General features: G+C 43.3%; 2 protein-coding genes across 2 annotated transcripts in view; one reads left to right on the plus strand and one right to left on the minus strand.

Moving 5' to 3' along the window:
• On the plus strand, positions 1-12323 carry Phf7 (PHD finger protein 7). The gene is made up of 11 exons (XM_005415258.2): positions 1-424; positions 1666-1775; positions 2704-2756; positions 3819-3910; positions 8313-8414; positions 8850-8974; positions 9416-9575; positions 10112-10218; positions 10667-10783; positions 11425-11549; positions 11754-12323. Exons 2-11 carry the CDS (start codon positions 1732-1734, stop codon positions 11930-11932), a joined length of 1104 nt encoding a protein of 367 aa, XP_005415315.2. The 5' UTR covers positions 1-424; positions 1666-1731; the 3' UTR covers positions 11933-12323.
• Sema3g (sema domain, immunoglobulin domain (Ig), short basic domain, secreted, (semaphorin) 3G) overlaps positions 8982-21883 on the minus strand; it is a 23155-nt gene continuing 10253 nt past the window's right edge. The window contains exon 17 of the mRNA XM_005387318.2: positions 8982-9406. Within this exon, the coding sequence (XP_005387375.1) occupies positions 9248-9406 (159 nt within the window). The 3' untranslated portion in view covers positions 8982-9247. The remainder of the gene's footprint in view (positions 9407-21883) is intronic.

Here is a 21883-nt window from a genome sequence, read left to right on the forward strand (position 1 = left end):
GTGCGCCAGCCCCGCTTTGCGCGCTCCCCTCCTTGACCAGCTCAGTCACCGCGCGGGGCGCCGCCCGTGAGGGAGCTCTCACGGCTTGTCACAACGAATAAAACTCCCGGAGAGCGGCGCCCTTAGCCACAGCTGGGTAGGCAGCCCCGGCCAGGAGCGGCGGCCCGTGTCCTACCGCGCGGAGCGAGCGGCGGAGGCATCGCCGGCCTGGATTCGCAGGCGGGACATGAGCCTGGTCTGGCCTGCGCGGGCCGCGCCTTGAGCCCGTTCTCCTGCTGTTACCTCAAGGCACGGGGGTGGCCACAGCAACACGTATTTTCCAAGTCTATCATTATTTATTCGCGGCGGCGGGACCGAACACCTTACTTTATTTTTAATATTCTCAGCAAGCATCTGCCCAGCGTTTGTCCGGTGAAACAACTCGGTAAGCGCTTGGCGGGAGCAGGCAGCGGGTTAGGAAAGCGCGGACCTGAGCGGCGTGCGGAACTCGGCCCCCGCAGGTGTTTGCGGAGGGTCGCATCGTCCTGCCGTGCGAGTCCTCCGCACGAACGTCGTGAGCCTGCGATGAAGCGTTGGCGTGCAGGGTTTCTTCCTGGCGCCCCCGCAGCTGTCGGCGGTCAAGTGCAGTGGGTCCCGCGCGCCCTGCCCTCCTCTTCAGCCTGTGCGAGCACTTTCGCTAAGACGGCAACCCGTGACAGTTCGGCAGCTACAGGCTGGAAGAGGGGATGGAGCGAGCATCGTCCGGGAAGGGAAGGCGGGCTGGCCTTGGCGTTGTGAGCAGCTACCTGCCTTGGTAGTCACAGTCGTAGACCCAGATCAGATGTAGACAAAAACTGGGGAACAGGCCAAACCTCAGTGACCATCTGAGCCTTCTAAAAAACAGTGGTGAAAGCTAAGGGGTCAGTTTGTCAGTGTTACTTCTTATCTCTCACTAGAGGAAATTGATGCTTTCAGGCAGCCATAATCTCATAGGCCCCTTTTCCTAGAAAAGAACTACCTTCTCTAGTTTTTACTGTGCAGAACTAGGACACTTACGTTTGGGTGCAAAAGATGGCTTTTTCCAGAGGGCTGTCTCATGCATCTAGTAGAAACAATCATTTAACTAGGTCAAGCCATTTTTGCAAGTTCTTTTTTTTTTTAAGATTAAAAAAACTAACAAAACAACAATGAAGACAAAACCAAAACAGCACAAAAACGATACATGACCTCAAAACAAAATGATAGGAATTAACAATGGTGGCTACATTACATACTGTTATCTTCAACTGGTTGCAAGTTCTTACACTGCTGTATGAGAGCAGTGTATAAAGTGCGGGATTTAATGGTGGCATCTGTACAAGGCCACTTGGGTTCAAATATCACCTTTATCTCTTAACTCTAGCCTTGGCTTAGGCAAGATATTTCTTTAAGCCTCAGTGTCCTCATCTTGAAATAGAAATAATAATGGTAGCTAAGTGGCAGTTTTGTGTGTAAATGCATACAAAGTGCCTAGAACAGTTCTAGGCACAATCCAAGGGTTATTGGCTATTACTAACATTGATAGTGGGTGTTCCTTTCTATCCCATCACTGGCTGGGAGGTGAAGTGCACTGTTGCCTTGACCCTATGGAACTTGATAACGAAATGCAGAATTGAATTGCTGACCAAGCCCTGTTTACATTTATAGCTAGAAGAACCTGTACTGCCATCATAATATAGAAGAATTCCATACAGGAAAGAGAGACAGCAGCGAATGAAGACTATAAAAGAAAAGACGAAAGAATGTCAAAGATTGAGGTAGAGTAGGTGACAAGAGGGAGTTGGGAGAAATTGACCAGTGGCTGGTGATACATGCTGCACTTTTTTGCTCTTTTTGGCCTGGTTTTAGCGGATAGAGTTGAACAGTGTGAAAGCAGACATTGGTGGTCACTGAAACTGCCTTTCCTATCTTGCCAATGCTGTCTCTAATAGCAAGGTGGTGTCTCTGGAACTTTACTATGTAAATTAATATCCTGGCTCGACCACTTGCTAAATGACCTAGTATAAATCAACTTTTTTTTTTTTTTTTGCATCAGTTCCTCTCCCGGAAATTGTGCATAATCATAGTAACCATCTTTTAAGCACGTTCTATAGATTGAACTAATAAATGGCAAAGTGCTAAGGATAGTGCCAGCAGTGAGAAATGCTCACTCACTCAACTTCAGTATCATGTCAGCATTGTAAGGGTAGTACCACCTGAAATTCAGAGTACTTGGCAGAAGAAAGAGTAAAAGAGTGAAAGAGGGTTTGCTCTTGCAATTGTTTAGTCAGCATAGGCAGTACAGGCAGCTGGCATCAGAAAGATTGTTATAATCTGGCCCCTACCCTCAGATAATTTAGTGGATATATTTTGTGCTTTCAAAAAAACATGAAGCCAGGAGTGGTGGCTCACACCTGTAATCCCAGAGGCTGAGGATGGCAAGTTAAAAGTTAGAGGCCAGCCCGCGCAATTTAGTAAGAGCTTGTCTCAAAATAAAGGCTGGGTTGTAGCTCAGTGGTAGAGTGTTCCTGGGTTCCATCCCCAGTACTGCAAAATAATAAAATTAATTAATTAAAAGAGATTGATGTTTTAGCTTTTAAATGTTTTGGTCCTCATCAGACATGTGAATGACATTTTAAAGAAAATGTTTCAAGGGTTGTCAACAGGGTACTCAAAAACCACCTTGTACTTCTTTCTCTTATATAGAAAATCTGCCAGGACTAGCAGTGTAATCCAGAGGAAGCTGTCTTCAGGGCCTGGTAAGAAAGATAAGGTGTGCTGTCTTCAGACTTCAGCAAAGAAGGCCATCTGTGGGGACAGTAATCTCTATAATTTTAAAATCTCATGGCCAAAGTTAAAGAGACAAAACTCCTTTAGTGTGACCAAAATTATATCAAATCCTAACTGATGGCAAGTAAGCCCTCATCCTAACCTTCCTCCTTTCCAACGTGACCACTTTCCCAATACAGATGTTCCCAACTTACAAGTTTTTTGGTTTTTGTTTGTTTTGCTTTGTTTTGGTGTCGGGAATCGAACTCAGAGCCTTGTGCTTGCCGGGCAGGCACTTACAAGTTTTGACTTAGAGTTCTTTGACTTTACAGCAGTGCAAAAGTGCTATGCATTCACAGTGGAAACTGTACTTTGAATTTTGATCTTTTCCCAAGTTAGTGAGTGAGCCACAGCCCCCACTCAGCCACACAATTGTGAAGGAAAGAAACTGATACTATACAGTGTGCTTTGTGGTAAGCTATGATGTTTGGTAGGTTAAGTGCTGTTTTTTTCTTCTCTTTCTTTGGTTTCTTGAGACAGGGTCTTACTGTGTAGTGTAGGCTGGTCTTGAACTCACTATGTAGCCCAGGCCAGCTTTGAAATACTGGTGAACCTCCTGCCTCAGCCTCCCAAGTGCCAGGATTACAGGCATGTGCCACCATGCCCAGCTTAAATGCACTTTTTTTTATTTTTGTTTTTTTTCCGGTACTGGGAATTGAACTCACGACCTTGCGCTTGCCAGGCAGGCACTGTGCCACTGAGCTAAATCCCCAGCCCCCTTAAATGCACTTTTGACTGATATTTTCATTTTGTTTTGGTTTTGTGTGGGTATTGGGAATCGAACTCAGGACCTTGCACTTGCTAGGCAGGCACTGTGCAGCTGAGCACTATCCCTGGCCCCGCTGACTGATATTTTCAACTTACAAGGGAACTTAACCCCTTCATAAACTGAAGTGTATCTGTACTCAGATGGTTAGTACATACTCCTCTTCAATTCTTAATGGTCAACTTGAGCCAAGCCTATAATTAATTCTTAATATTCACTCTTCTAGTTTGCCGGCTATGCCTCCAAGAACCAGGGGATCCTGAAAAATTAGGAGAATTTCTTCAGAAAGACAATCTTAGTGTGCATTATTTCTGTCTTGTGAGTATAAGGCCTCTTTGGCTTTGATTGTCTTAAGGTTTTTACTATTCAGACTACTTTTGCATCTGGTCTCAGATTTATAGCCCTATTTGTCTTTCATAATAGCTGTATTTATTTTTTTGTGTTTTTGAGACAGGGTTTCACTGTGCAGTTCAGGCTGGCCTTGAACTCATTTTGTAGCCGAGATTGGACCTGAACTCAGTGATTATGCTGCCTAGCCTCTCAAATGCTGGGATTACAGGCATGCGCTACCACACCTGGCTTATAATAGCTTTTCTAAAGTCTATTTTTTAAAATATATACCTAGGGGCTGGGGATATAGCTCAGCGGCACAGCGCCTGCCTGGCAAGCGCAAGGTCGTGAGTTCAATTCCCAGTACCAGAAAAAAAAACAAAAAATAAAATAAAATAAAATACATACCTGATGTAAAATCCCAACAGTGTAAAGTATGTACAATAAAAAGCCTCTTCCTAAAGCAATATTCCCAACCTTTGTCCTCTTCCCCAGAGACAAATACTGTCAAAACTTAGTGTCCTTCCAGTTATTTTTTTCTCAGTATTTATTAGGTATAATGTGCATACTATAAAATGTACTAACTTTAATGTACCATTTGTTGAGTCATGATAAATGGTGTATATAACTACCCTCCTTATCAAATAAGATTTCCATTATCCCAGAAAGTTGACCTGCCTCTTTCTAGTCAATAAAATCTGAGATAATCACTGTTTTGATTTATAGGTTATTTTTGCCTATTCTTTTACTTCATAAAATTGAATCTACTCTTTATACGCTTTTATATCTGACTTTTTTCCTCCCAAAACACAGTGTTTTTGAGATTAGAAGTACATTACATTTTGCTTATCTCTTCATCTGTTGGTGGACATATATATTGTTTCCATTTGGGAACTACTGTGAATAAAATTGCTGTGAACATTCATGTGCAAGTCATTTTGTGAACATGTGTTTTCACTTCTCTTGGACGGATGCATAGAAGTGGAATTACTAGTTGTATGCTAAATACATGTTTAACTATGTGAAGTTGCCGAGTCATTTTCCAAAATGGTTGTACCAGTTTACATTTCCATAAGTGATTTATGAAAGTTCTAGTCACACAATTTTCTTGCCAAAGCTTGGTATTGTCAGTCTTTATAGTTTTAATTTGTACTTCACTGATGACTAAAGATATTGAGCTTTTCATGTGCTTTTTGGCCATTCACATAGTTTCTTTTGTGAAGAATCTGTACAAATATTTTTGCCCATTTAAAAAATCGGTTCTTTTGTCTAATTATTGAGTTGTTAGAATTGTTTATTCTGAATACAAATTCTTGTCTACAGCCATACCATCCTCAATGCAGCTGGTCATGTCTGAATACAAATTCTTTTTAAGATGTATGTATTATAAATATGTTCTCCTAATCTGTGGCTTTTTTGTTTTCTTAATTCTGCCTTTAGGGACAACTCTGTAATTTTGACAAAGTTATATTTATTAATTTTTTCTTTTATAGTTAGTACTTTCTGTGTGTGTCCTAAGAAACCTTTGCCTATCCATTGAATTATCTAAATGCCTTTATGATAATCAGTTGACTACAAGTCTGTAGATCTGGATGATCTAGTTATGTCATTGATCTGTATGTATCTATCCATTTGCCATTACACCACTGTCTTAATTTACTGTGGCTTTATCATGTTTCATTTTTGAGTACATAAGTTTTGGAATGTTTTCCAAGATTGTTTTGGCTTTTAGGTTCTTTCTTTTTCTTTATAGATTTTATATTAAGTTAATTTTTCTTTTTCAAAAAACCTACTGGGATTATAATCAGGACTGCCTTGAATTTATAGGTCAGTTTGGCAAGAATTGATAGATAATACTGAAGGTTGGACATGGCATATTTCTCTCTTTTTTTGTTTTGTTTTTTCCGGTACCAGGAATTGAACTCAAAACCTCGTGCTTGCCAAAGAGGCACTGTGCCGCTGAGTTAAATCCCCAGCCCCACATATTTCTCTATTTACTTGAGGTTTTTTAAAATTTACTGCGGCAACATTCTATAGTTTTAGGGAAGAATTCTTGCACATCTCTTATTAACTGTATCCCTAAATATTTTGTGGTTATGCTATTGTGAATGGTTTTTTAAATTTTTATGTTCAGATTTGTTGCTGGAGTAGAGAAGTGACTATTTTTGTATGTTGGCTTTACCTCCTACAATCTTATTAAATTCTGTAATTGTTTTTATGTATTTGTTTTATTGTAAATGCATTAGGACTTGCTGTGTACACAATCATGTTGTGTAAATAAAGACAGCCTTGCTTTTTCTTTTCCAATATTTGTCTTTCATTTCTTCTTCTTGCTTTATTGTACTATCTAAGACCTTAAACATAATGCTCATTGGAAGTGGTATGAGTGGTTATCCATGTCTTATTCCCAGCGTTAGAGAACATCATCTAGTTTTTAATCATTAAAATATGTTAGCTATAGAGTTTTTTTCAGAGATGCTTTTTTATCAGATTGAAGCTTTTACTTTTACTTTGCTAAAGGTATCATACACACATACTGAGTTTTGTCAGATGCATTTTCTTAGTTCTACTTGGATCTTGATTTTTCTGCATCATTTTGTTAATGTGCTGTGTTACATCAAATGCATTCTTTAATATTTAATGTTAAACTAATCTTGCACTCCTGGTATATGGTTCTGAATTCAGTTTGTGAATATTTTGTTTGATTTTTATATCCATGTGCATGAAAAAGATTAATCTATGATTTTTTTCTGTTGAGTAAATGCTGTCTAATAAATTCTGATATATTTATAAGCCAATACATTTTTATTCTAAAAATAAATACACTATAGACAATGTTTTATATGTTGTTTTCTTTTTGTCTATTTTTTCTTGTTTTCTTTTTATCATTTCTTTTTACCTTCTATTTATCTATTTTTTCTATTTATTTTGGAGATCTTTTCATGTAGAATATATAGTTGTAGTTTTTCAACAACTAATTGGCATTTGATATGAGTGTGCCAAAAAGTATTAAAACAAACTCCGATTTTTTTGTTTGTTTGTTTGTTTGTTTTGTTTTTGTTTTTTTTTTCTGGTACCAGGAATCAAACTCACGACCTTGCGCTTGCCAGGCAGGTACTTTGCCGCTGAGCTAAATCCCCAGCCCACAAACTCCTATTAAGTGACACTTAGATTGTTTAATGTTTATTGATTTTTTTCTATGTATAACAGTAACATGCTCATTGTAGAAAATGTGAATAGTATTTAGTAGTATAAATAAAACAGAACTTATGAGATATTAGTGTGAAAATATATACTATATATGTTTTAATTGTAATTGGGAACATAGCAGCTATAATCCAAGTGCCCTCAAGTTACCTAACACAATAGGGTTGCCTTTTCTACTATTTTTAATAGATAACCTGAGCTCCCATTACACATTTTATGCAAGAAGTCCACCACCTTCTCCAATATTTTTAGAAGGAGCCTTCCCCCATCTTGAGGTGGGAGTGGGGTACTGACATTCTCAAAGTGTATGTAAGAGAACAGTTTAACTTCTTTTTTCTTGATTTCCCATTCTAGACTCTACTTTAAATACTTTCAGAAACAAAAGTCTTTCTAACATGTATTATTGAAAGTAAAGCACAGGGACTGGGAATTTAGCTCAGTGGAACAGCGCCTGCCTGGCAAACACAAGGTTGTGCGTTTGATTCCCGGTACCGGAAAAAAACCAAAAAAAAAAAGTAAAGAGTAAAGCACAGTTCCCTTTCCCCTACAATGCAGAATGATTGTAGTCAGAAGATTTTAAAAGTCTTTTTCTCTTCCTGTATTTACTCTGTACCTCTGAAGGACAGCATACCAAGCGGAGTAAGCATGTGGATTCTATGGGCCCAGTTGTGAATGCTAGCTCTGTTTTTGTCTTGTGACCCTAGCCATATCACTTACCACACTGTACCTCAGTCCCCTCCTCTGTACAGTGAGTCACAATAACATCTGTATTATAGGGCTGTGATGAACATAAAGTGAGTTCATACAGAGGGAAAGTTTCCCCCAAGTGTTCAGCCCACAATAGCAACAGTAGCCCTTAGTAAATGGAAGGCAGTATAGCACAAAGGTACATAAAAATACAGGTTTTGGAGCTCAGCAGCCTTGAGCAAGTTGTGTCTCTCCTATAGGGAAGAGGATGTTGGGTTTCCAGTGATGTAATACTGGAAAAGTGCTTAGAGTACCCAATACATAGCACTATGAAAGCGTTCATAAAACAAATTGTCATATATATATATTTTTTTCCTTTTTTTCTTTTTTTCTTCACTAAGCTGTATTTCTTAGCTCTCTTGCCCTATCATCCTTACCCCACTGCACTATTTCACTGATTATCAACATTGAGAGCCTGGTTTTGCTGCTTCCCCAGATCCTATCTAGCAAACTACCTCAGAGGGGCCAATCCAACAGAGGTTTCCATGGATTCCTGCCTGAAGACATCAAAAAGGAGGCAGCCCGAGCTTCTAGAAAGGTTAGAATCCCCTGAAATGGAGATTTCAGCATAGGCCTTTCTTTGACCTTTCTCAGAATCTGTTTGTAGTCTTTCCCTAGTTGTTGGTTTAGAAGTCAGAAAATTCTGATCCTTTGTTCAGTGCAAGAGAATTGAACCCAGGGCCTCACACATGCTGTGCAGGTGCTCTACCACTGAACTACACCATCAGCCCCAGTCTTTCTCTTAAGTCCCAGTTGTCTTCTGGGATGTAGTAAAGACAGCAATAGCCTGAGAAAACAAAAAAAGAATTAAGTGCTGCTTAACGCTCAGTTTACTAGTACCCTGGCGCTTTTGAGATGACTGAGAAAAGGGAATGGCGATTGCTTCACAGAATTTTCATTCCATAAAAAGATGTGACACAGTGTGTCTGTTTGTCTTTCTTGGGGCACTGAGACTGTGGGATCTCGTTTACAGATCTGCTTTGTGTGCAAGAAAAAGGGAGCTGCTATCAAGTGCCAAAAAGATCGGTGCACTAGAAATTTCCATCTGCCTTGTGGCCAAGAAAGGGGTTGCCTTTCGCAATTTTTTGGAGAGTACAAGTGAGTGAGGAAGGGGAAAGTCAGCTGGCCTTTTGCAACTTGTTATTTAGCTGCTAATGAAATCAGAATCCAGTTCTCACAGGCCTGTTTTGATTCACCAGTGAATCCTTTCAATAATGGGAAACAGTGTCTTGACTTGAGGATTTCACAAGGTTTCTTCTTGCTTCCCAGTCCCTTCTTAAATTACGAACAGCCGGTGTTCTTAGACAGCTGCTCAGAACTAAGTGGGGTTTTCAGGAATGGGAGGATGTAGAAACAGTCCCAGGAGCTTGTTCAGTGGGAGAGCAGCCATGAGAAGGCATGTGACCATTCTTCACCCTGCTCCTCCTTATGAGTGTGGATCTGGGCACAGGCTGGATGGCTGATTGTCCCTTGTAGGCCAGGCACTGGGAATCTGCAACAGCAGCAAGCTGGAAACCAAGTCTGTTTACCCTGCAACAGATCATTTTGTGAAAAACATCGCCCAACCCAGGACATCCAATGGGGGAAAGTGGAAGAGGAAAGCTGCATCTTGTGTTGTGAAGACTTATCCCAATCAAGTATTGAGAATATACAGAGCCCCTGTTGTAGTCAAGCTATCTACCACCGCAAGTGCATTCAGGTGGGGCTTTCTCTGACCTGGGGGACCTTCCACAGTTGCCCTCAGTCTGCCTGGAATGAGGATACTGTGGGAATTTTCAGGCATAGCTTAGCTTCGATACTGCCCATATTGGAGGTCTGTATGCAAGGCATCTTCTGATCAGTGAGAAGAAAGGCCAGTCTTTGGTCATCCTTGGCCTATAGGACCTCACTGATGGTAAGACTTAGACTCAGGAAAATCTTCAGAATTGCAAGAGCAAATGAGCTCATCCCCAAAGGACCCTTAAAATCAGCCTCATTACTAGGATAAAAGAAAAGGATATGTGTCCAGGTACCTGACCTTTACTGCCATGGCTTATAGCCAGAGGTGACATCTGAGTCACTCTTGAGAATTCTCTTAAATGTATTTTTGTCTAGGCCTAAAACCTGTATTTGCAGTCCACATCCTAGCCTACCCAGACTCGTTTGTCTCTGCCCCACAGGTTAAGGGTGGGAGTGGAGAGAAAGTGGTCAGAATGTCTCTTACAAACACAAAGCTTTTCTATATTTCTCTTACAGAAATACGCCCACACATCAGCAAAACATTTCTTCAAATGTCCCCAGTGTAACAATCGAGAAGAATTTCCGCAAGAAATGCTAAGAATGGGAATTCATATTCCAGACAGGTAGTGGAAATTGAAAAGTAGGAATTGAATCAGAGTGGATTGCCTGAATTTCAAGAGAGAAGGTTGAGTGTGAGGATAGTTTGGAAAATGAGAGGAGCTGAGGCATTGTTGTATAGTGAAGAAAGAAGGAGCAGGGAGGAGTGCTTTTTACCAAAAGAAAAGAGAAAAAAATAAGCAGAAAGCAGGTTTCTGAAAACAGCACTTTGGGACTCAGAATTCCATGGGAGGCTGGGTTCTCGAATTCCAGAGCAGAACCACAGAACCTCCACGTTCCAGTCACTCTGCTTCAGGCTTCTCCCACAACCAGGGCACTCTCACCCAGACGGGTTGGAAGTGTTCAAGCAACCTGTATGACTCTTTCTGTGCTTATCTTGGTTCCTGCCTGGTGGGCAAATACTTCACCAGCCAATTATATGTCCCTTACTGATTATTTCTTCTCCCACTGCAGAGATGCTGCCTGGGAACTCGAGCCAGGGGCTTTCTCAGAGTTGTACCAGCGCTATCAGCATTGTGATGCCCCCACCTGTTTGTATCAACAAGGCAGAGACAGCTTTGAGGATGAAGGGTAGGGAAAAGCTCCTAGCTGGAAAGAGCTTTCAGTATTTATAGAGTTAGACCTTGGCACAGTTGTTAGGAGATAGAAGCTCACTCTTGTTTGTAAACCTCAGGGTGAACACAAGTGCTAAGTCCCTTTCGGGGAGGTTTTGGGCTCTGCATGTTAAGCAAAGTGTTCTGCCACTTAGCTACAGCCCCGGTCCTTTTTTAAAAATTTTATTTTGAAACAGGGTGTTACTAAGTTGCCCAGGTTGGTCTCAAATTTGCAATGCACCTGTCTCAGTCTCCTGAGTAGCTGGGATTATAGCCAGTGCACTACCATGTCCAGTGCTAAGTTCCATTCTGGACCAACCCCTTACTTACCCATTTTCAAGTAGACAGATCTCCTCTCCAAGGTGTGGTGCTTTTTCCCAGTGGAGAGAGGCTTAGAGCCAATTTCTTTTCAAATCCACTTTGTGAGGGACTATGCTTGCCTGCAGGCTCCTGAGATCAGCACTCAGTCTCTCTAAGCTACACATCTGTTACGGGTAAAATTTATAGTAAAAAATGTCTGGGAAGCCCTCACCGTAGGTGAGGCTGGCCCATCGCAAATACCCCAGAGTGACAGTTTGTGCTGTTTGTATCTACATCCTTCTTTGGATCTTCCTGTAGGAGGTGGCGCCTCATTCTGTGTGCTACATGTGGATCACAGGGAACCCATAGGGACTGCTCCTTTCTTCGATCCAACACCAAGAAATGGGAGTGTGAAGAATGTTCATTCTCTGCTTCACCCACAGGTGGGACTGGAGGGATGCCCTGGCCTAAGAACGAGGGTGGGGCTGGGGGCTGTGGTGCCTGAGAACGGAGGAAGGCATACCATCAAAAGGGGACTTGTGGTGAAGACTTTAGCTTTGGAAGGAAGGTGGCTAGGGAGGGGCCTAAGGACCTGCACCTGAATGAAACAAAAGGTTGTTTCCTTCCTCACCTTTTTTTCACTACAGACTACGTATCTGAAAATTCAAGTGACATCCCCTCCTGCAGCAGCACCTTACACCCCCAGGAGCATTTCTGCAGAGACACCAGCCTGGAAGAGAATCCAGACCCTTCTTGGACCAATTGGCCAGGAACTTCCTTATTAGAAAATCCAGAGTCCTCTGGTAGCAGAAGTGGCCATTCCTGATAGTCCAAGTGTGTCAGAACCACTAAGAGCTGCAAAAAATCCAAGTAACAGCTTCTGAGTAGTTTCTGCCAAGCATACACTGGGTGTGAGGCAGCACTGCTCCATCAGGTTTAAGGGAAGGAGCACTTTGGTCCAGTGAGACAAGGAAAAGGGGCTAGCACTGAGATTATGAGCCAAGAAGAAGAAGTCCCAGGGGCTCATGACGAGAGAGCAGAGTCCAGATGCCAACAGCTGAGCATGTCTGTGGCTATGAGAATGCCTGTGCTCTTTCTCCCTAATTCATTCTTCTCTTCTTCCACCCAGATTTTTCCACCTTCATCTGGTTCTCACATGCCTCTCCTACTCCACTCATGTTTACTATTATGCAAATAAAGGTTTTTCTCTCCACTGATGTCTTACTAATTCACTCTGGCATTTGTCTACCATACTAAAGAATTTGGAGAGCAGAATGAGGGAATAAAAGAACTCACGCTTCTTTCTAATCCACAAAATTCAGTAAATTAATGTATAACTATCAACTTGGACATAGATGTATTTGGGAGGGAATCAGTTTGCAGGAAAGCTGGCATTCCAGGGGCGGAGATTCATATCACCGTGCAGTAAGTGCACAGGTTCTCATCTGGGAAGTGCACCAGCATAGCAGTCTACAGTAGCCGAGAAAGGCCCATGTTGCAGAGCCATGCCCATGTGAAGCAGAAGGGACTCCACTTACTCTAGGCCATTACGATCTTAACACACCTCTACAGCAGAAGTGAATCACTCAAACTTTCGCTGCTGGGTTGCCTGAGCATTTCTGTTCACAGTAGAATTACAAATTTGCATGCCAGAACATTCACATTAGGCAAGGCAGCTAGGATGGGAATCTGGCAAGAAGCCTAGGGAGAAATTGAATAGACCTTATCTTACATTTGTATGTTTTAAAAGATTTCCTGGGTTTCAGATTAGTGGAGGAAACTCAGAACTGTGTATACTTATTCTCAGGGTTTCACTGAGTCATTGTTTTTGGAGGCAAGGTCTCGCTATGTAATTAAAGCTGGTCTTGAACTCTATGTAGCCCAGACTAGTCTCAAACTCCAGCGATCCTCCTACCTCAGCCTCCTGAGCACTGGGGTTACAGACATGCATCATTATACCTGGCTGTGGCTGGCTTGTCTTTCTTTGCCTGTCTGTCTGTCTGTCTGTCTGTCTTCCTCTCCTTTTCTTTCTCTCTCTTTTTTGTATGTCTGCTTTGGACCCAGGGCATTTCCACTGAGCAATATCCCCAGTCCTTTTTTTATTTTGAGTCAGAGTCTCATCAAGTTACTGTGTTTCCCAGGCTGGGCTCAAACTGGTAGTCATCCCATTTCAGCCTCTCAGAGTGCTGGGATCACAAGTGTGCTTCACCACACCTATCTTATACTCCCTTTCTTCGTGTACTGTCTCATGGGTTTGAGCATTTAGTGTTAGGGTTCCTAACCCGAGCATCCAAGATTTTGTCAGAGGCCTGCAAGTGACAAGAGGATTTTTTAATTCTGAATTTTCATTTTAAAAGCAATATTCTACCCATTCTGTGGATAAAACTGCTATAGTGATCATTTACAACTTAAAACTCTTCCTAGATTAAGACAGACTAGTTTCTTAACCTGCAGTTACTATAACTGAAGTCACCAAGCACATTGTTAGAGATCTGTGGTAATATCTTTCCTTTACAGAAGTCCTTTTGTGTATTTCCCAAATGCAAGAAACATCATCTTACCCAAAAGTAATGGCCTCCAACAACGCACTCTCAACTCCGGCTTCACTGGGTGGAAGGCAGAGCTTGTGGCAGGAGTGGAGGAGGGCTTCTATCACCTAGACATTCAGCTGCTCTACTTCTGTGTGCAGTTGGCCTTATGGGTACCTGCTCGCTAGCAGGCATTGCACCTGCATGTGCACACACATGCATACCATTAACCATTTCTTCTTTATAATTTTACTTTCTATTGATACCAATATCCAACCCCATTCTTGTAAGCTGGAAAGTCCAACTTTGAAATATTCTGTTCTTCCTCTGGGTCTAATCAATTATTTTGCATTAAATAACTGAATTTTTCCTAAATAAATTTTTTAAAATTTATTTATTTGTTTATTTTGTCTTTTTGAGACAGGGTCTCACTATGCAGTTCAGGCTGGCCTTGAGCTCACTTTGTAGCCCAGCCCAGGCTGGTCTCAAACTTGCAATGATCCTCCTGCCTCAGCCTCTCAGGTGCTGGGATTACAGGCGTGCATCACTGCACCTGGCCCTAAATAAACTTTTAATTTCAGAATAGTTATACAGAAAAAATTGTGAAGATAGGTTAGAATCACATTTATGCCAAACCCAATTTCTCCTATTATTAATATCCTACATTACTACGGTAAATTTGCCATAACTAATGAATGACTATTAATACATAATTATTAACAAAAGCCATACTTTATTCAGATTTTCTTAGTTTTTACCTAATTTTTTTCTGTTGCAGGATCCCATAAAGGATACTACTTGCATTGAGTCATCCTGTCTCTTTAGGTTCCTCTTGGCTGTGACAGTCTATCAGACTTTCCCTGTTTGTGATGATTTTGAAAGTTTTGAGGAATACTTATCAGGTATGTTGTGGAGTGGCCCTTGATTGGGATTTGTCTGATGTTTTTCTCATGACTGGGATGTTTTTCTCATGACTGGGATTTCTCAGACTGGGATTATGGGCTTTGGGGAGGAAGACACAGAAGTACAGCACCATCTCCATCACATCAAAGTTACATACTGTGAATATGACCTGAGACTACTTAGGTTAACTTTGGTTACCTGGCTGAGGGAGTTTTGTCAGGCTTCTCCACTACAAAGTTACTTTTTCTCCGTTTCTATACTGCATGTTTTGGAGGGAGTGACTAACTGTAGCCCACAATTAAGGGGTGGGGATTTATGCACCCTCTTCATTGAGGATGGGTTATCAACACAAATTATTTGGAATTCTTCTTCATGGGATACTTATCTATACCCTGCCACTTACTGATTCAATAATTTGTTCATATCAGTATGGAGTCACTTGTGGATATATATATATACACGTATATAGTCACATATATAATATACACATATGTATATAAATCACATATATAAAACATACCACATATATGTGGCACATATATAACCCTTTGAGTTTCAATTCAGTACTAAATATATAAAAATGTTTACTTCGTTGTTCAGATTGTTCTAACATCTACTCCTTTCCCTTTTTCACACATTCCTGTAATTGTGTGTTTTCTTTTGTTCTTGGGACTTCCTTATTATCTGGCACTATGAGATGCCCCAAGCTCATCTTCTGTATTTTAGATGCCTGTTTTCATAATGGATATGTCTATTAAAATTAATTAATATTTCATAACTTAGGGCCCAGAACAAATAGCTCACTGGGGCAAGATAGAAATAAATGTTAAAGGTCCAAGGATACAGCTCAGTGGCACAGTGCCTGTCCGGCAAGTGCAAGGTACTGTTTGATCCCCAGTACCAAAAAAAGAAAAAAAAAAGATGATGTGACTGTATTTGAATAAATATAGATTTCTGTACAGGAATAAATGTAGGTTTTTGAATGTGAATAAATGTAGATTGTTGCACATGAATAAATGTAGATTACTATATATGAAAGAATAAAACATCCCCTGAAAATAGTTAAGAAAACAAAAAGAAATAAATGTTAAAAAAAATTTCCCAGGGCACCTGCTTTCCTTCCTCTGATTCTTACCTTTCCTGCCAGTAAACTAAGGCCAGAGACCTCAGGGTTTCCTTCTGCTTCTTTCTCTGTGTAACCACCTTTTTCTGGTCAGTTTGGATGTTTTTCAAACATTTGCCTTCCTCTCCTTCCTGCTGACGGTGCCCATCTCAGACTCTTGTGCCTCACAGGACCGCTGCAGAAGTATTCAGTCTGTGTGGTCTGCTATGGCCATTCCACTGACACACCCACCTGCCATAAAACATGCTAACCTTTTACTCTGGATGGTCCCACTGAGATTGGCATCTGTGGCCTTCTGCGAATAGGGCCTTGCACAGCTGCACCTCCTAGAGCGCCCCACCTGTGGGCATTCTGCCCTGAATACTAGGCCCTGGTCCTGGAATTCTTGGCCTGCCTGAAGAATGCTAACTTCTACCCTCAGCCTGGTGAACTCTGCATAATGGCCCCTTCATCTCTGGCACTCACTGGTGTCTGTTTATTTTCTGTTTAGTCTGCGTCATTTTCTGGAAGTCACACAATTGTAGGTTTGTCTTTCCTGCTAGATTGGAAGTCCCTTACAGGGAAGGACCTGTCTGCCTTGCTATTCTTTCTTCCCCTCATCATTGCCTGGCCCAGAACCTACAGTATCCAAAGGCAGTTGGACAGCTGTACATCCAATAGATGTGCTGGTACTCTGTACTCATAAGCCTGTTGTTCTCATACCAGGCACTAGAGGGTACTTTTAGCAAGTTGGCAAAGAGGATTATAAACAGCTCTGGAAAGTTGAGAGTGGCTTATGAAAAGCTTGCTTCTGCTCTGACATTGTGTGGCTCTTACTGCTCCTCACTTGTTCTAAACACATTCATTAGAGTTTATTCATGAGGTACATTTCTGTTGGGTATAGAGGTGAGGATAAAATCTACCAATGCCACTTCTGTCACAGGTCAGATCTTCAAACAAGACTGCTTGTAGTCTCTCCAGACCCCAAATGGCTCTCACAGCCCACCTGTCCCCCCACCAAAACTAGTGACTGCCCATTCCAAAGGAAGTATATGATATATAGCCCTCCTGCAACGTGCACACACACACACTGACACCAGGGCTCTGCGGGGAGACTGCTATGAAAAACAGCACCTCTGTTGGCCATCACCCCAGGTATAAGCGTCAGATCCCTGTGGACTCCTAGGCTGGCTGGAGGTAAAACACTGCACCATGGGAGTCCCCAGATGTGAGAAATATCCCTAGTGACTAGAAGAGGGAATCCCATCCCTAAAGGATATAGCTATTTGCAAAAGGCTCAAGCCTTGTACATGTTTTCCAAAAAGTAACATGGCAGTTGGAGTTGGTATTTTTTCATACACTTGTGGGTGTGCACATGTGCATACACACACACACACACACACACACACACACACGCATTCACACACAAAAAAAATTTGCCCTTACTTTTCCCTTGCAAAGCTCCTCTAACCTTGGGTCTCTAAGCAGTGAGCCAACAGGAGGCCCAGATGAAAGGGGTGAGACCCAGGAACCCCTCCCCCTTTGTCTTTGGTGTAAGTGGCTTCTTGACCCTGTTCTGAACACATCCCTGATAAACAGGAAGGCATCTGCAGGATCCATGATCATCCCTCTCAGGGTATCTGAGATCTGTCTGGGCATCAAAGCCAGACAGAACTATACTGGAGGAGACGCACCAGCCTCACCAAAACAATTCCCCATTGTGTTCCGCTGTTGGAAATCATGGATTTGTAAACAAACCCTTACATTTAGACAAGTCCTGCCCTGGCTTTGTGCTGGGTGTTTTTTCTTCCCTGAACAATGTCCTTTCCAGTAGGGCCAGCCGTTCACACCATTGTCTGAGACCCTTGGACTACAGGAAATAGCACCAGATTCTTATCAGCTGGGGCAGCCAGGCGGAGGTAGTGCAGAGTGACCTGATGAGATCATGTCCATAAAGCAAGCTGCTAGTCTGAGACATCATTCTTATATACCTTCATCTGTGAGAGTAGAGCCTACCCTGCCCTCCAAACAGGCCAGTGCTGGCTGCAAGTATCAATAGTACATTCCCTCCGTTTGATGGCAGACACCTGCAGTCTGCTCCTGTTGATTCAGGAACCCTGGCATCCGATAGCTGTCTGCCTGTGTGGCCTCCTCTGCTCCGTGGGATACTCAAGGCAATGCAACAGGCACCATTTGGTGGGTTAGGGTGTACTCTGGGCATCCTCCTCCCTGAAGGAAATGTTGGTCACCTGAATCCTTGTATCAGCAAAATCCCCGAATGCAGGTTTTTACCTGATTACAGAAGGCCTGGCAAGAGGATAATCCAGCATCTCTTACAAGGCCTCCCTGTACACTTTGTAGCAGTTCCTATCCCCAGAGTAGAACGACTTTTTCAAAGATTCAACTAAGGGGCCAGGATTTTCCTTCATGAAACTCTAGTGGAGAAAGTGAAAGGCTTCATTAGGATGCAGCCTCTAAGGAACAGGGTCCTTGCATGGCAAAGACGGCTGGGGGCTGGGCAGTGGAAAGTGGGCAAGGGGCCACAGCTGCCTTCCTCATCTCCCATACATGTGGGTGAGTCCAGAAGAGGAACCAGGGCGGAGGTCCAACAATCCCCAAGCTCCTTATCAGATACTGTGTCCAAACCCAGCCCTGCCCACTCGGAGTTTCTCTCCAAGTTTATAATCTTAAAAAACCCTAGGGATTTGTTCTTTGTATGTGTTGAACTTTCTCCTTATGGAATCTTCTACAGCTCAAGACTGGGATTAAGTCAGGTTGGGTCTTTAGCCCAGAAATTGGACTATTTCTGAGCAACTAGTTCTAAGAGGGGTTGCCAGAGAAGTCTCCATTTATTTGCTGGGCTGGCAGAGGCATGGGAGCTGGTCCTCTAGAGCCTAGTACCTCTGCTATGTAAAGAGAGGACAGCTTGGCTGGAGACAGGCCAGGCTCCTGGAGCCTGCTATATGCCCACTCCCCCAGTGGCTGGGGTGACTTGACCCAAGCTTAGCTAAATGAAAAGGAAGCAGAGGGGCTGGGGATTTAGCTCAGCGGCAAAAGCGCCTGCCTGGCAAGCGCAAGGTCGTGAGTTTGGTTCCCGGTACCGGAGAAAAACCAAAAAAAAAGAAAAGGAAGCAGAGAAGCCATTTGAGGAGGCTAAAAGGTGGTTTTCTTCCCTTATTTTGCCCCCTACCCTTCTTGAGAAATTACTCTTTTGGATTGCAGGATAGCCACCAGTGTGAGATGTTTCCCAGCCCCCATGGAGGACTATGCCAAGCACCAGAGGAACCAGAGGAGTCTGAGGAGGCAGGCTGGGTTTCAAAGGATAGGAACTAGAAGCCAGGCAATGTCTAGGGCCAAATGTCATCAGACTGGCGGCTTGGCCGTCCTGTCCCTGGGGTAGCAGGTCCTACTCTGGGGAAGGCCACAGGAAATCAAGATGGGACTGACACCTGGGAGGTTGGGGGGTCCAGAGTTGACAGGCTTAGGAGGCAGAGTTAGCAAATTCATATGTTAAGGGAAAAACTTGAAACAGCATTTTTCCAAAGTACTCTTCAAAACATTAGAAACATGAGGTGCTCACTGCTCCATGGAAAAAAGAGAGGACCAAATGTTTTTGGAGACTCCTAGAGCACATAGCAGTCATATAGATGAGCGAGAGACCGTTACAGGACTTCTCAGGGCCTTCCGGGCAGGCAAGCAGGCCAAACACAGCTGGGTGGGGGGGCAGAAATGCTCTAATTTGATATAGAAACCATGAGATTGTGAAGGATCTCCAAGGATTACCATTTCATAGGATCCCATTCTGAAAGCAGTCAAATAGTCTTTCAACTCTAAACCCTTTCCAGCTCTAAACCTGTTTGGGAAATCATGAAGCCAAGGCCCAGAGACCAGGGGAAGTATGAGACTTAGCGGGGAAAGCTGTGCGGGGAAGATAGAGGGTGAAATTGCTGGAGCAGGAAATAGAGTCAAGATGGGAAGTGGGAGGGGCAGGTGGGGCCAGGGAGACTTCTGGGCTGGAGGGGTTGTCAGAGCAGCGGCAGTGACAGCTGGGAGCAGAGGCACTGGGCTGCCTCTGGGGGAAGGGGGCTCTGGGAGTCATATTTGCACACTCTGCCAGGCCAATGCAATGCCAGGCAGGTATTCTGATGATGCCTCAGTCAGTGGTGATGATGGCTCAGGGTAAGAAACAGGGCTTTAGGTTTTGTCTGGCCTAGGTGTTTGTAAAAAAGGCAGTATACGAAAGGAGACATCCAGCTCCAGCGCCAGGCTATAAGATGGGACCAATGACTGAGCTATTAAGTCCCTAGGCTGTATTGTGGGTGAAGATGCCCATCCAAGCAAAAGGCCCAGGGCAGCCTCCCTGGAGGTGAGGTGATGTCTGTCCTGCTCACCTACGGCTTTTCCATCTCCCCTTAGCTCAGAGGAGCCTGCTGTTTGGGCAGCAGACACTGTCAAAGTTGCAGCATGCCTACTAGGTCAGATTCTCAGGGCCTCCTCTCCTCTCCAGAAGATGCGGCCCCCACACCACAGCACAGCCCAGGAATGAGGTCGGCGGCCTCAATATACATTGGTATGTGGCTTGGGATGCAGACAGCACCAGGCTAAGTGTCTTGATTCCAAATGTCAAGTGTTGTGAAAAGGAGCATAGCTGCCTACGTGCCCAGCTGCCCTCTGCCAGCACTTTTTTTCTTGCTCAAGATCCTCTTGAAGTTCCAGAAAGGTCAGTTTTACAAGCCCTTAGGACAGGATTTTTCTATTTTAATGAGCAATCTCAGCTTCATAGACAAAGCCCTCTCTGACTCCTTCCTTCCCCTGCTAAACCCATTTCCCTCTCTGCCAGAAAATACCATCCAGGGTGACCCGCCCCCCAGAAGAGATGGGCTGGGCTCTCCTTTTCCAGATCACAGAGACAGTCACTTTAGTACAGAAAGACAAAGATACAGTAATGATATAATTAATGTGATATAAATATTAACTTCATACCTTTCCTTGTAGACCCTGCTTTCTTCACCAGAGCTTAAGGACAGTTATCACAATAAAAATAACAATAGCAATTACAAGAGTGTACTCTAAAGACAGAGAAATCACAAAGCCCATTTTGACATCCAAACACAAACATAAAATTCACACATAGAGGGCATTTCCAGGAGTTAACAACACACAGTACCATGAGAAGCACAGCAGGTGGTAGAAGCTGACCATATTTTTCCAAGCACAGGTGTGCATTGTTCAGGATCTTATGCTCCTTCTTTTTCTGTTCACCAGGGTCATTTCCCCAAAGGACCCTGCCTGGTGCCTGCCTGCCAAGCCTAGGCCCTGCCCAAAGGCCACTAAGGCCTCACTTGTCGTGTTCTAGATTTCCAGGGATAGAGAGGCAGAGCAGGCTGCAGCTCTAATACGCTTTTCTGGAGCTCTGCACTTTTCCTCCACCTCTTTCATCGTCTCTGTCTCCCCTTTCCTTCCTTCCTCCAGTCACATCCCTCCCTTCCCGTTCATCTCTTCTGGTTTTACCAGCTGATATCCCAATAGGTAGCACCTCCGAGCAGGGAGAATTCTCAAATTGTTTTTTTTGTTTGTTTGTTTTTTTGGTTTTTTGGTTTTTTTCCGGTACTAGGAATCGAACTCACGACCTTGCGCTTGCCAGGCAGGCACTTTGCCACTGAGCTAAATCCCCAGCTCCTCAAATTGTTGATAGGTAAATTTCAGTGCTTCCAGCTCACTTGCTTCACTGTCAAAGGGGAGAAGGGGGAACTATTTTAGACCCCAGTACCCTGGCAGTGTCAGGATGGAAGAGATAAAACCCAAGGCCCTCAGAGTTGGAATCTCAGTGGGACAGGAAGCCCTGATTTGATACCCCATCCCTTTCTTTATCTTGGTTTTTTAAAGGAGGGAATCTCAAACTCTTGTCTCCTGTCAGTTTTGTGGGTCACTAACTTGTTCACGTGCAGGCTGGGAACATATTCATTTAGTTGTCCTCCTCCTGCCCTGTGCTCCCTAGCCTGAGAAACTGCTGATGACAAAAACACCTCCCCTTACACACCCCCAAAAATGTGACCTTGTCATATGAGCCTCACCACCAAGAGCCAGCATGTTTTTTCTCTACATTTTCCCCTCTAAAAGAAAAAAATGGCGGGGGGATGGTGCTGGGGATAAAGCTCAGTGATTGAATGCCTGCTTAGCATGCACAAGGCTGGAAGGAAGAAGGAAGGAAGGAAGGAAGGAAGGAAGGAAGGAAGGAAGGAAG

Source organism: Chinchilla lanigera, unplaced genomic scaffold (genome assembly GCF_000276665.1).
Source record: "Chinchilla lanigera isolate Chin_1 unplaced genomic scaffold, ChiLan1.0 scaffold00029, whole genome shotgun sequence".
Classification (NCBI taxonomy): Eukaryota; Metazoa; Chordata; class Mammalia; order Rodentia; family Chinchillidae; genus Chinchilla; species Chinchilla lanigera.

Coding starts and splice junctions, on each gene's coding strand:
- Phf7 (XM_005415258.2), top strand. CDS start 1,732: ATGAAGACTATAAAAGAAAAGACGAAAGAATGTCAAAGATTGAG. Junction 3,911..8,312: donor GTGTGCATTATTTCTGTCTT/GTGAGTATAAGG, acceptor CTGCTTCCCCAG/ATCCTATCTAGCAAACTACC. Junction 8,415..8,849: donor CAGCCCGAGCTTCTAGAAAG/GTTAGAATCCCC, acceptor TCTCGTTTACAG/ATCTGCTTTGTGTGCAAGAA.